This window comes from Oncorhynchus clarkii, chromosome 14, assembly GCF_045791955.1.
Source record: "Oncorhynchus clarkii lewisi isolate Uvic-CL-2024 chromosome 14, UVic_Ocla_1.0, whole genome shotgun sequence".
NCBI lineage: Eukaryota > Metazoa > Chordata > Actinopteri > Salmoniformes > Salmonidae > Oncorhynchus > Oncorhynchus clarkii.
The window spans coordinates 8,996,349-9,008,432 of record NC_092160.1 but is presented as its reverse complement, the minus strand read 5'-3'; the positions used below and the strand labels follow the sequence as shown (position 1 = coordinate 9,008,432).

Here is a 12,084-nt window from a genome sequence, read left to right as displayed (position 1 = left end):
GAAGACAATGCTACCAATTACTAATTGAGTGTATGTAAACTTCTAATCCACTGGGAATGTCATGAAATAAATAAAAGCTGAATTAAATAATTCTCTCTACTGTTATTCTGACATTTCACATTCTTAAAATAAAGTGATCATCCTTACTGACCTAAGGCGGGGAATTTTTACTTCGATTAAATGTCAGGATTTGTTAAACTGCTCTGGTACCGCTTGCCGTAAAGTAGCAGAGAAGTCTATGACCTGGGTGACTGGAGTTTTTGACAATAGTTTATAGGTCCTGGATGGTAGGAAGATTGGCCCCAGTGATGTATTGGGCCGTTTGAACTACCCTCTAGCACCTTACGGTTGGATGCCGAGCAGTTGCCATACCAGGCGGTGATACAACCGGTCAGAATGCTCTCGATGGTGCAGCTGTATCATTTTTTGAGGATCTGGGGACCCATGCCAAATCTCTCTTGAGGGAGAAAAGGCGTTGTCGGGCCCTCTTCACGACTGTCTTGATGTGTTTGGACCGTGATAGTTTGTTGGTGATATGGACACCAAGGACCTGCTCTACTACAGGACCTGCTCCACTACAGCCCCGTCGATGTGAATGGGGGTGTGTTTGGCCCTCATGTTGAGGGAGAGGTTGTTGTCCTGGTACCACACTGCCAGGTCTCTGACCTCCTCCCTATAGGCTGTCTCATCGTTGTCGGTGATCAGGCCTACCACTGTTGTTGTCAGCAAACTTAATGATGGTGTTGGAGTCGTGCTTGGCCACGCAGTCGTAGATGTACAGGCGGGGACTAAGCACGCACCCCTAAGGGGCCCCCGTGTTAAAAATCAGCGTGGCAGATGTGTTGTTGCCTACCCTTGTCACCTGGGGGGGCGGCCCATCATGGAAGTTCAGGATCCAGTTGCAGAGAGAGGTGTTTAGTCCCAGCGTCCTTAGTTTAGTGATGAGCTTTGTGGGCACTATGGTGTTGGACACTGAGCTGTAGTCAATGAACAGCATTCTCACATAGGTGTTCCTCAGGTTTAGGTAGGTTACTTTCTAAATGTAATCCGTTACTAGTTGCCTGTCCAAAATTGTAATCAGTAACGTAACTTTTGGATTACCCGAACTCAGTAACGTAATCTGATTACGTTCAGTTACTTTACTTTCCCCTTGAGGCATTAGAAGACAATGTATGTTACCAATTGAACAACATCTATTGCAGGATAAAACAATGTTAAAGTTTACATAGCTGGCCATATGTGCTTCTATACCTGCATTGCTTGCTGTTTGGGGTTTTAGGCTGGGTTTCTGTGCTGCACTTTGAGATATCAGCTGATGTACGAAGGGCTATATAAATACATTTGATTTGATTTGGATGTTATTTTTTACTTTATGGGTTGGTTATGTAGGCTTCTTCTAACCCATCACTTTCTACTACATATAGTAATACGATTAAGTTAGACTTTTATTTTTAATGTAAAGATCTATCAGAATTCCAGTCATTCCAATAAATGTTATACCCCTTGATCTTCATGAATAGAACTTGGAAATATGGAAGTATAGATTACCCAAAGTTTTTGGGTTATGCTGAGGTAAAACGATAAGGAGTTCGATCTATCAAACACATTTGGTGTGTCATCATAGTGGTCTCTGACCTGTGGTCAGACACGCTCAGGTGGAACAAACTTAAACTTGCGCCTTTTTTCAATGTTGATTTCAAATCAAATCAAATGTATTTATATAGCCCTTCGTACATCAGCTGATATCTCAAAGTGCTGTACAGAAACCCAGCCTAAAACCCCAAACAGCAAGCAATGCAGGTGTAGAAGCACGGTGGCTAGGAAAAACTCCCTAGAAAGGCCAAAACCTAGGAAGAAACCTAGAGAGGAACCAGGCTATGTGGGGTGGCCAGTCCTCTTCTGGCTGTGCCGGGTGGAGATTATAACAGAACATGGCCAAGATGTTCAAATGTTCATAAATGACCAGCATGGTCGAATAATAATAAGGCAGAACAGTTGAAACTGGAGCAGCAGCACAGTCAGGTGGACTGGGGACAGAAAGTAGTCATCATGTCAGGTATTCCTGGGGCATGGTCCTAGGGCTCAGGTCCTCCGAGAGAGAGAAAGAAAGAGAGAATTAGAGAGAGCATATGTGGGATGGCCAGTCCTCTTCTGGCTGTGCCGGGTGGAGATTATAACAGAACATGGCCACGATGTTCAAATGTTCATAAATGACTAGCATGGTCGAATAATAATAATAAGGCAGAACAGTTGAAACTGGAGCAGCAGCACGGCCAGGTGGACTGGGGACAGCAAGGAGTCATCATGTCAGGTAGTCCTGGGGCATGGTCCTAGGGCTCAGGTCCTCCGCGAGAGAGAAAGAGAGAAGGAGAGAATTAGAGAGCGCACACTTAGATTCACACAGGACACCGAATAGGACAGGAGAAGTACTCCAGATATAACAAACTGACCCTAGCCCCCCGACACATAAACTACTGCAGCATAAATACTGGAGGCTGAGACAGGATTTTAATATAATTGAGAAAACAGAGAAGTGTCAAAGATTTTTTTTCAAACATCCTTTCTGAATTTAAAAGTAATCCTCGAAGTAATCTAGTTTTTCAAAAGTATCTAATCTGATTACAACTTTTTTTCTGGTAATGTAACGGTTACTGTTTTTTTTTGTAATCCCTTACATGTAACAGATTACAGATTGTGTAATCAGTTACTCCTCAAACCTGGTGTTCCTTTTGTCCAGGTGGGAAAGGCCAGTGTGGAGTGCGATTGAAATTGCTTCATCTGTGGATCTGTTGGGGTGGTATGTGAATTGGAGTGGGTCCAGGGTTTCCGGAATGATGGTGTTAATGTGAGCCATAACCAGCCTTTCAAAGCACTTCATGACTACCGACGTGAGTGCTATATGGCGGTAGTCATTTAGGCAGGTTACCTTCGCTTTCTTGGGCACATGGACTATGGTGGTCTGCTTGAAACATGTAGGTATTACAGACTCTGTCAGGGAGAGGTTGAAAACGTCAGTGAAGACACTTCCCAGTTGGTCTGCGCATGCTCTGATTACACATCCTGGTAATCCGTCTGGCCTCGCGGCCTTGTGAATGTTGACCTGTTTAAAGGTCTTGCTCACATCGGCTATGTAGAGAATGATCACACAGTCGTCCAGAACAGCTGGTGCACTCATGCATGCTTCAGTGTTTCAGTAACTTGCCTCGAAGCGAGCATAAAAGGCATTTAGCTAGTTTGGTAGGCTCGCGTAATAAATGTGTGTGTGTGTGTGTGTGTGTGTGTGTTATATAGACAAATAGTTTTCTTCAACACGTCCAAGATGTGTGTGTACCACACCTTTTAATGGCCCATAGATAGACACGGCAATGACAAAGGCTTACACGCGTGTCTGTGTCTGTGTGTGTGTGTGTGTGTGTGTGTGTGTTATTGTGTGTATCTGCAGCGGTGAGGAAAGATTCTGTCCCTCAGGTCCTGCTGCCGGAGGAAGAGAAGATGATGGTGGAAGAGATGAAGAACAATGGTCAGACCATCATAGAGGAGAAGTAAGACTGCCATCACTCAGGAGAATAGACTTTCATTAGGCCATTACATTACTGTGTATACACATGCATCTGCAGTTAGTTATCGTTCAGCCGGACGTTTCAACACGTCTAATCCGAAGCTTTTTCACGGATACTGTAGGACACTAGTATTTTATTTATCAGTTCATGTCTTTACATGATGACCTTGAAGTGTTGGCAAAACAGGGTTTTGTCTTGAACGTTGAATAGCAAGAAATTGTGGTCAACATTGAAAAGCGTGACATTGGGACTTTAATATTTGTGAAATTGTTATGTTCAACTACCTCGACCACTCATTCCAAAGCCTTTATCATATTATACATATTGTAACATGACAACAATATGCTATTGTCCGGCTTTTCTGATCACCTTTTGTTTCTTGACTTGCAGGAGTCTGGTTGATGCGGTGTACGCTTTAAAGGATGAGGTCCATGAATTAAAGAAGGTAAAATAACTGTTGATCTAAAACTCACTCTGACACATTTAAAGTCTGACAAGCCATTTTGTTCAGGAGTGTCGGTGTTGTGGTTTATGTGGGTGCGTGCTTGTCTATCTGCAGGTACATGTTTTGTGATTGTGGGTTCCTGCTTGTAGGTGTGTTCTCACGTCTTTGCTGAGTTTCAATGGATATTTGTGTATGTGTCTCGCCAGGAGAGTAAGTGGATCAAGCAATGTCTGGAGGATGAGCAGAAGTCTCGTAAGGAGCTGGAGAGAGTGGTCAGGAAGCTGGCCAAGCAGAAGAACGACTGTGCCTGGGAGGATGGAGACCACTGAACAACCCCACACACCTATCCATTTACCTATCCCGCATATGTGTGTGAGTGAGTAAGTGAGCAGTGTGTGACTGTGTGCAGTGTGTCCATGCTTCCATCTCTACAACACAGAAGGGTTGGATTAATTTAGCTGGACTCTCTGTTCTGATGCTTGGCCTCACATGCTGAACTATTCATTATCTGTCTTCCTGATCCAACCCTGTTGGAGGATTTTCAAGTCATAACCATGGGTCTTACTCAAGCACCCGAAAAGCTAACTGAGACCAATGGGAGGGGAATTAACCAGAATCGAAAAATCTGATTGGTTGCATCCCTTCTGCTGCCACTGTAATTGGTCAACTCTGATGGAACCATTTTGGACAAAGGATAAATAACTAGTACTGCAGTGTCACCAGCTGCATCGCCACTCTGGACTACTGTGTCTACATTTCAATAGGAAATCTAATGGGTGCGAGAAGCCTTCTTTAGGTACAATGGGTGTTTTCTTGCATGCACTTGTTTCAGCGGGAGAGCGACTCCTTCCACCATAACTAGGGCTCATCTGTCCCACTCTACATCTGTTACAGCATTGTTTGGCGTTTGTTTGGTGTTGAGGACACCCCCGCGGCCTTGTCGGGGAAGAGAGAAGCTTGCATCGAGCTTCAGTGAACACGATTGGCATTTTGCGATTGCACATTCTAGACGTGAGACTCTGCATCTCCAAGATATTTTGTAGGCTTTAGCTTTTCATTTCAGATAGGTGAGACCTTTCCATAGACTATCAAAACGGTCTTCTAGCTCATGGAGAGTGGATTTCAATACTGTTCCAAGCTGGTATTAATTTTATCGAAAAAGGTCCTTGACTGTGTACCTTACAATCTGCATGGGTGTACAGTGTTTCTAAGATAGTATTACGCATTAGACATGCTAATCAATATATAGTCCAAAGCTATCAGGGATATAGATATTTATAAACTGGGTGGTCCGAGCCCTGAAGTGCTGATTGGCTGACAGTCGTGGTATATCAGACCGTATATCACGGGTATGAGAACATTTATTTTTACTGCTCTAATTACGTTGGTAGTCAGTTTATAATAGCAATAAGGCACATTTGGGGTTTGTGGTATATGGCCAATATACCACGGCTAAGGGCTGTATCCAGGCACTCCGCGTTGCGTCGTGCTAAGAACAGCCATTAGCCGTGGTATATTGGCCATACACCCCATCCCCTCGTGCCTTATTTCTTAAAAGTGTATTGTGTATAGAATACACACATACTTTCTTACCGAGACAATATACAAATAACAATTCAATACATGTACTAATAATTCATAGCTTTGCTTTATTCTGGGGTTAAATAATATATATTGCTTATTTATTTTCCATTAAAACATTTAATTGTGTAGAAAAGTGTATGTATATGGTACTGGGAACCCACTTGGGGCGGTCGTTATGGGTTTCTGCCTTTTTTTAAACTGGGCTGGAATTCAACCCAACCCGCACTGCAGGAAACCACCTCTACAGAATGTTAATCTTGTTCTGGTGCTAAGGGGGAAAAGTTTTTAAGTGGTCTTATTTATTGGACATTGTCCATTGGGGAAGACAAAACAACTCAGTTTAATTTTTAGTATTTGGTACAACAGGAACATTCTTATTTGTATGTAGTAGGCTATGTCCCACATTTTGAGTTTGGTATAAATTCCAAGAAAGTGTCATTACATTTAACATCAGTGTTCTGGGCCTGTATTCACAAAGCATCATAGAGTAGGAGTGCTGATCTATAATCAAGCCCCTCCTGTCCATATGATCACTTTTAATTATGGTCTAAAAAGGAATAAATGATCCTAGATCAGCACTTCTATTCTCAGACCCTTTAGGAATACCGTCCCTCGTCTCATAGTCATTATTATGCTTCCTTCTCATATTGGAACTAATCCAGGCAGAGGGAAAGATCTCCCCACTTTGATTGTGTTGTTGGAGAGTGTATAGAGTGAATCAGTGTGAGTAGTGTAGGAGAAGAAGTGATCAAGTGCCTCCTGATCCACTTTACGAGGAGGGATAAATTAAGTGACAGGGATTAAATGGGTTTTCTAGCAAATTGCCCAGGTTGGTTTTTTATGTCATGTTTTCACATTTCAGTGCGTTTGATGGCACTGGTTAGATGTTCATGGGGAGAGGTAAGGGTATTATAACAATTCAGTGTGGATTCGGGCTTTGGTGCCTTATGTCAGGGATTTCCAAACTCCCAAACTCGGTCCTGGGGCCCCCCCTGGGTGCACGTTTCGGTTTTTTACCCGAGCACGACACAGCTAATTCAAATAACCATTTGATTATTTGAATCCGCTGTGTAGTGCTAGGGCAAAAACCGAAACGTGCACCCAGGGGGGGCCCCAGGACCGAGTTTGGGAATCCCTGCCTTATGTCAAGGCCTTAGGTGAGAAATGATTCATTGCAATCACAGCACTTCATCCCAGGATTATATGTAGTGCATACACTGTAACACCTGATGCCAACCTCCTACTGCACTGCAGAGCAATAGTGCAAGCATTTTACTGTTACTAAGTGACTGCTTCAGTTTGACTGTTTTACGTTACAGCAGGGTTCCCCAACTGGTGGTTATTTTGGCCCCCCAAGTATTTTTTTATTTGTTATTATTATAATTTTTGTTGTTGGACATAAGACTGTAAAAACAGCATGAAATCAGCACCAATTGATAAACATTTCACATATCTGTTCCCAAGTATTCTCACGCATAATAGAGACCTGTGATCGTATACAAATGTAAGGTTTTAAATTATGTTTTAGTCAAATATTATATCTGTTTGGGCTTCTTGCGGTCAACTTGCAGTCTAAACATTATTTGTAAGTAAGTTCAGGCCCCCCAACCAGACACTCAAGAAAAAAAAAATCAGCCTGTGGCTTTAAAGTGTCACTCTGAAACGGTCAGTTGGGCAAAGTAGACCCAGGATGTATGAAGAAATCATGTGCAGTGATGACTCCTCCTTTGCCCCTTAACCAAAATGGGCCTGTGTCAGCAGTGTGTTTTCTCTAGTCATGATGGATAGCAGCATACTGGAACACACTGTTGTGTTCAGGTCCCACTGTCAATGTCAGCTCAGTTCTGCATGTTTTGTCACCTGTACAAATGTCCTTCAGTATCATTGTCAATGTCAGCTCAGTTCTGCATGTTTTGTCACCTGTACAAATGTCCTTCAGTATCACTGTCAATGTCAGCTCAGTTCTGCATGTTTTGTCACCTGTACAAATGTCCTTCAGTATCACTGTCAATGTCAGCTCAGTTCTGCATGTTTTGTCACCTGTACAAATGTCCTTCAGTATCATTTGTTCATGTTTTATTGCTAAGATTATTATTATTATTACATCAATATTTGTATTGAATAGTTTTCATACAGTGTTTTATAATGTTTAATGCCTGAAAGCCTAAGTGAGCACTTGGAGAGATATAACCTATCCCATCCTTCTCATCGAGACTTGTCAGACTGCTCCACGTGTATCGTTTAAAAAAAGTTATTCTATGCAAAAGTATGACTGTTAGAAGTATTGTAAATCTTTTTTTTTTGTAGCGGCTGCATACTTTCATGTTATGCTTTCAGTATGCTCATTATTTGAATAAAAATGTAACGCAAACAATAGTTTTATTAACAGTATTCATTCATGTTGTGAAAGTCCATTGGTAAGCCTATTCCGCTACAGGGATCATCAACTGGCGACCCGGTGGCTGATTTTATTTGGCCACCTAAAGTTTGCTGATAACTTTATTTTAAATGTAAAAGTGTACATGCATACATGCACATATACATACAGTTGAAGTTAACAAACGCCTAAGCCAAATATTTTTTAACTCTGTTTTTCACAATTCCTGACATTTCATCTTAGTAAAAATTCCCTGTCTTAGGTCAGTTAGGATCACCACTTTATTTTAAGAATGTGAAATGTCAGAATAATAGTAGAGAATTATTTATTTAAGCTTTTATTTCTTTGATCACATTCCCAGTGGGTCAGAAGTTTACATACACTCAATTAGTAAGTGGTAGCATTACCTTTAAATTGTTTAACTTGGGTCAAACGTTTTGGATAGCCTTCCACAAGCTTCCCACAATAAGTTGGGTGAATTTTGGCCCATTCCCCCTGACAGAGCTGGTGTAACTGAGTCAGGTTTGTAGGCCTCCTGGCTCGCACACGCTTTTTCAGTTCTGCCCACAAATTTTCTATAGGATTGAGGTCAGGGCTTTGATGGCCACTCCAATACCTTGACTTTGTCTTAAACCATTTTGCCACAACTTTGGAAGTATGCTTGGGGTCATTGTCCATTTGGAAGACCCATTTGCGACCAAGCTTTAACTTCCTGACTGATGTCTTTAGATGTTGCTACAAAATATCCACATCATTTTCCTACCTCATGATGCCATATATTTTGTGAAGTGCACCAGTCCCTCCTGCACCAAAGCACCCTCACAACATGATGCTGCCACCCCCGTGCTTCACAGTTGGGATTATGTTCTTCGTCTTGCAAGCCTCCCCCTTTTTCCTCCAAACATAACAATGGTCGTTATGGCCAAACAGTTATTTTTGTTTCATCAGACCAGAGGACATTTTGCCAAAAAGTACCATCTTTGTCCCCATGTGCAGTTGCAAACCATAGTCTGGCTTTTTTTAAAGGTGGGTTTGGAGCAGTGGCTTCTTCCTTGCTGAGCGGCCTTTAAGTTTATGTCGATATAGGACTCGTTTTAGTGTGGATATAGATACTTTTGTACCCGTTTCCTCCAGCATCTTCACAAGGTCCTTTTCTGTTGTTCTTGGATTTATTGGCACTTTTCGTACCGAAGAACGCTGGAAACAATGGTTTCTGTATCAAATATTAAGTTCTGCTTTTCTGATGTATCAAATACTTATTTCATGCAATAAAATGCAAATTAATTACTTAATCATACAATGGTATTTTCTGAATTTTTGTTTTAGATTCCATCTCTCACAGTTGAAGTGTACCTATGATAAAAATTACAGACCTCTACATGCTTTGTAAGTAGGAAAACCTGTAAAATCGTCAGTGTATCAAATACTTGTTCTCCCCACTATATATGTGTGTGTATGTATATGTTTGTGTGTGTGTCGTATGAAAACGTTTGGGCACCCCTGACAATTTCCAGGATTTCCATTTATAAATAATTGGGTGTTTGGATCAGCAATTTCATTTTGATCTATCGAATAACTGATGGACACAGTAATATTTCAGTAGTGAAATGAGGTTTATTGGATTAACAGAAAATGTGCAAAAATTTGACAGGTGCATAAATTTGGGCACCTCAATAGAAAAATCACATCAATATTTAGTAGAGCCTCCTTTTGCTAAAATAACAGCCTCTAGAGGCTATGGGAAGTGTCTAATGAGTGTCTGGATTCTGGATGAAGGTATTTTGGACCATTCCTCCTTACAAAACATCTCCAATTCAGTTAGGTTTGATGGTTGCCGAGCATGGACAGCCCGCTTCAAATCATCCCACAGATTCTCAATGATATTCAGGTCTGGGATGTCCATTCCAGAACATTGTACTTGTTCCTCTGTATAAATGCCTGGGTATATTATGAGCAGTGTTTTGGGTCGTTGTCTTGTTGAAATATCCAGCCCCGGCGTAACTTCAACTTTGTGACTGATTCTTCAACATTATTCCCAAGAATCTGCTGATATATGCGACCCTCAACTTTAACAAGATTCCCAGTACCAGCACTGGCCACACAGCCCCACAGCATGATGAAGCCCCCACCAAATTTTACTGTGGGTAGCAAGTGTTTTTCTTGGAACGCTGTGTTCTTTTGCATAACGTCCCTTGTTATGACCAAATAACTCAATCTTTGTTTCATCAGTCCACAGCACCTTATTCCAAAATTTAAGCTGGCATGTCCAAATGTGCGTTTGCACACCTCAAGTGACTCTGTTTGTGGCGTGTGTGCAGAAAAGGATTCTTCCGCATCACTCTCCCATACAGCTTCTCCTTGTGCAAAGTGTGCTGAATTGTTGAACGATGCACAGTGACACCATCAGCAAGATGATGTTGTAGGTCTTTGGAGGTGGTCTGTGGGCTGTTTTTGACCGTCACCATCCTTCGCCTTTGCCTCTCCGATATTTTACTTGGCCTGCCACTTCTGGCCTTAACAATAACTGTGCCGGTGGTCTTCCATTTCCTCACTATGTTCCTCACAGTGGACACTGACAGCTTAAATCTCTGCGATAGCTTTTTGTAGCCTTCCTCTAAACCATAATGTTTAACAATCTTTGTTTTCAGGTCATTTGAGAGTTGTTTTGAGGCCCCCATGTAGCCACTCTTCAGAGGAGAGTCAAAGAGAACAACAACTTGCAAATGGCCACCTTAAATACCTTCTCTCATGATTGGATGCACTTGTCTATGAAGTTGAAGGCTTAATGAGCTCACCAAACCAATTGTGTGTTCCAATTAATCAGTGCTAAGTAGTTACAGGTATTCATATCAACAGAATGACAAGGGTGCCCACATTTTTGCATAGCCTATTTTTCACATCTGATTTAATTTCATACAACACAGTGGCCACCATCGTTCTTAAATGGAAGAAGTTTGGCACCACCAATACTCTTCCTAGAGCTGGCTGCCCAGCCAAACTGAGCAATTGGTGGAGAAGGGAGGGGTCAGGGAGTTGAACAAGAGTCCGATGGTCACTGACAGAGCTCCAGAGTTCCTCTGGGGAGATGGGAGAACCATCTCTGCAGCACTCCACCAATAAGGCATTTATGGTGGAGTGGCCAAACAGAAGCCACTCTTCAGTCAAAATGCACCTAAAGGACAATCAGACCATGAGAACCAAGTTTTTCTGGTCTGATGAAACCAATATGTACTCTTTGGCCTGATTGCCAAGTGTCATGTATGGAGGAAATCTGGCACCATCCCTATGGTGCAGCATGGTGTTGGCAGCATCATGCTGTGTATGTTTTTCAGCGGGACGGACTGGGAGACTTGTCAGGATCAAGGGGAAGATAAACGGAGCAAAGTACAGAGATCCTTGATGAAAACCTGCTCCAGAGCGCTCAGGACCTCAGACTGGGGAGAAGGTTCACCTTCCATCAGGACCATGAACCTAAGCACACAGCCAAGACAACGCAGGAGTGGCTTCGGGACAAGTCTCTGAATGTTCTTGGGTGGCCCAGCCAGAGCCCGGACTTGAACCCCGATCAAACATCTCTGGAGAGACCTGAAAATAGCTGTGCAGCGACTCTCCCCATCCAACCATACAAAGCTTGAGAGGATCTGCAGTGAGGAATGGGAGAAACTCTCCAAATACAGGTGAGCCAAGCTTGTAGCATCATACCCAAGTAGACTTGAGGCTGTAAACGCTGCCAAAGGTGCTTCAACGAAGTACTGAGTAAAGGGTCTGAATAGTTATGTAAATGTGATCAGTTTTTTAATACGTTGGTAAAATCTATTTGCTTTGTCATTATGGGGTATTGTGTATAGATTGATTAGGAAAAAACTAATGTAATCCACTTTAGAATACGGCTGCAATGTAAAAGAAATTTGAACATTTTCCCGAGATTATGTATGTGTTGGTTTTTATACACACACACACACACACACACACCTCTACATGACCAAAAGTATTTGGACACCTGCTTGTCGAACATCTCATTACAAAATAGTGGGCATTAATATGGAGTTGGTTCCCCTTTTGCTGCTATAACAGCCTCCACTCTTCTAGGAAGGCTTTCCACTAGATGTTGAAACATT

General features: G+C 42.2%; 1 protein-coding gene across 3 annotated transcripts in view; it reads left to right on the top strand.

Annotated features, from left to right (window-relative positions):
- The window catches only part of LOC139366228 (rho guanine nucleotide exchange factor 6-like), a 32,866-nt gene extending 25,646 nt beyond the window's left edge, over nucleotides 1-7,220 (top strand). For 2 of the 3 annotated variants that reach the window (XM_071103473.1, XM_071103472.1), the window contains 3 exons: nucleotides 3,443-3,542; nucleotides 3,951-4,005; nucleotides 4,212-7,220. In XM_071103473.1, the coding sequence (XP_070959574.1) occupies nucleotides 3,443-3,542; nucleotides 3,951-4,005; nucleotides 4,212-4,334 (278 nt within the window). In that variant the 3' untranslated portion in view covers nucleotides 4,335-7,220. The remainder of the gene's footprint in view (nucleotides 1-3,442; nucleotides 3,543-3,950; nucleotides 4,006-4,211) is intronic. The other variant, XM_071103474.1, reaches the window with a different exon arrangement.
- The last annotated feature ends 4,864 nt before the right edge of the window (nucleotides 7,221-12,084 follow it).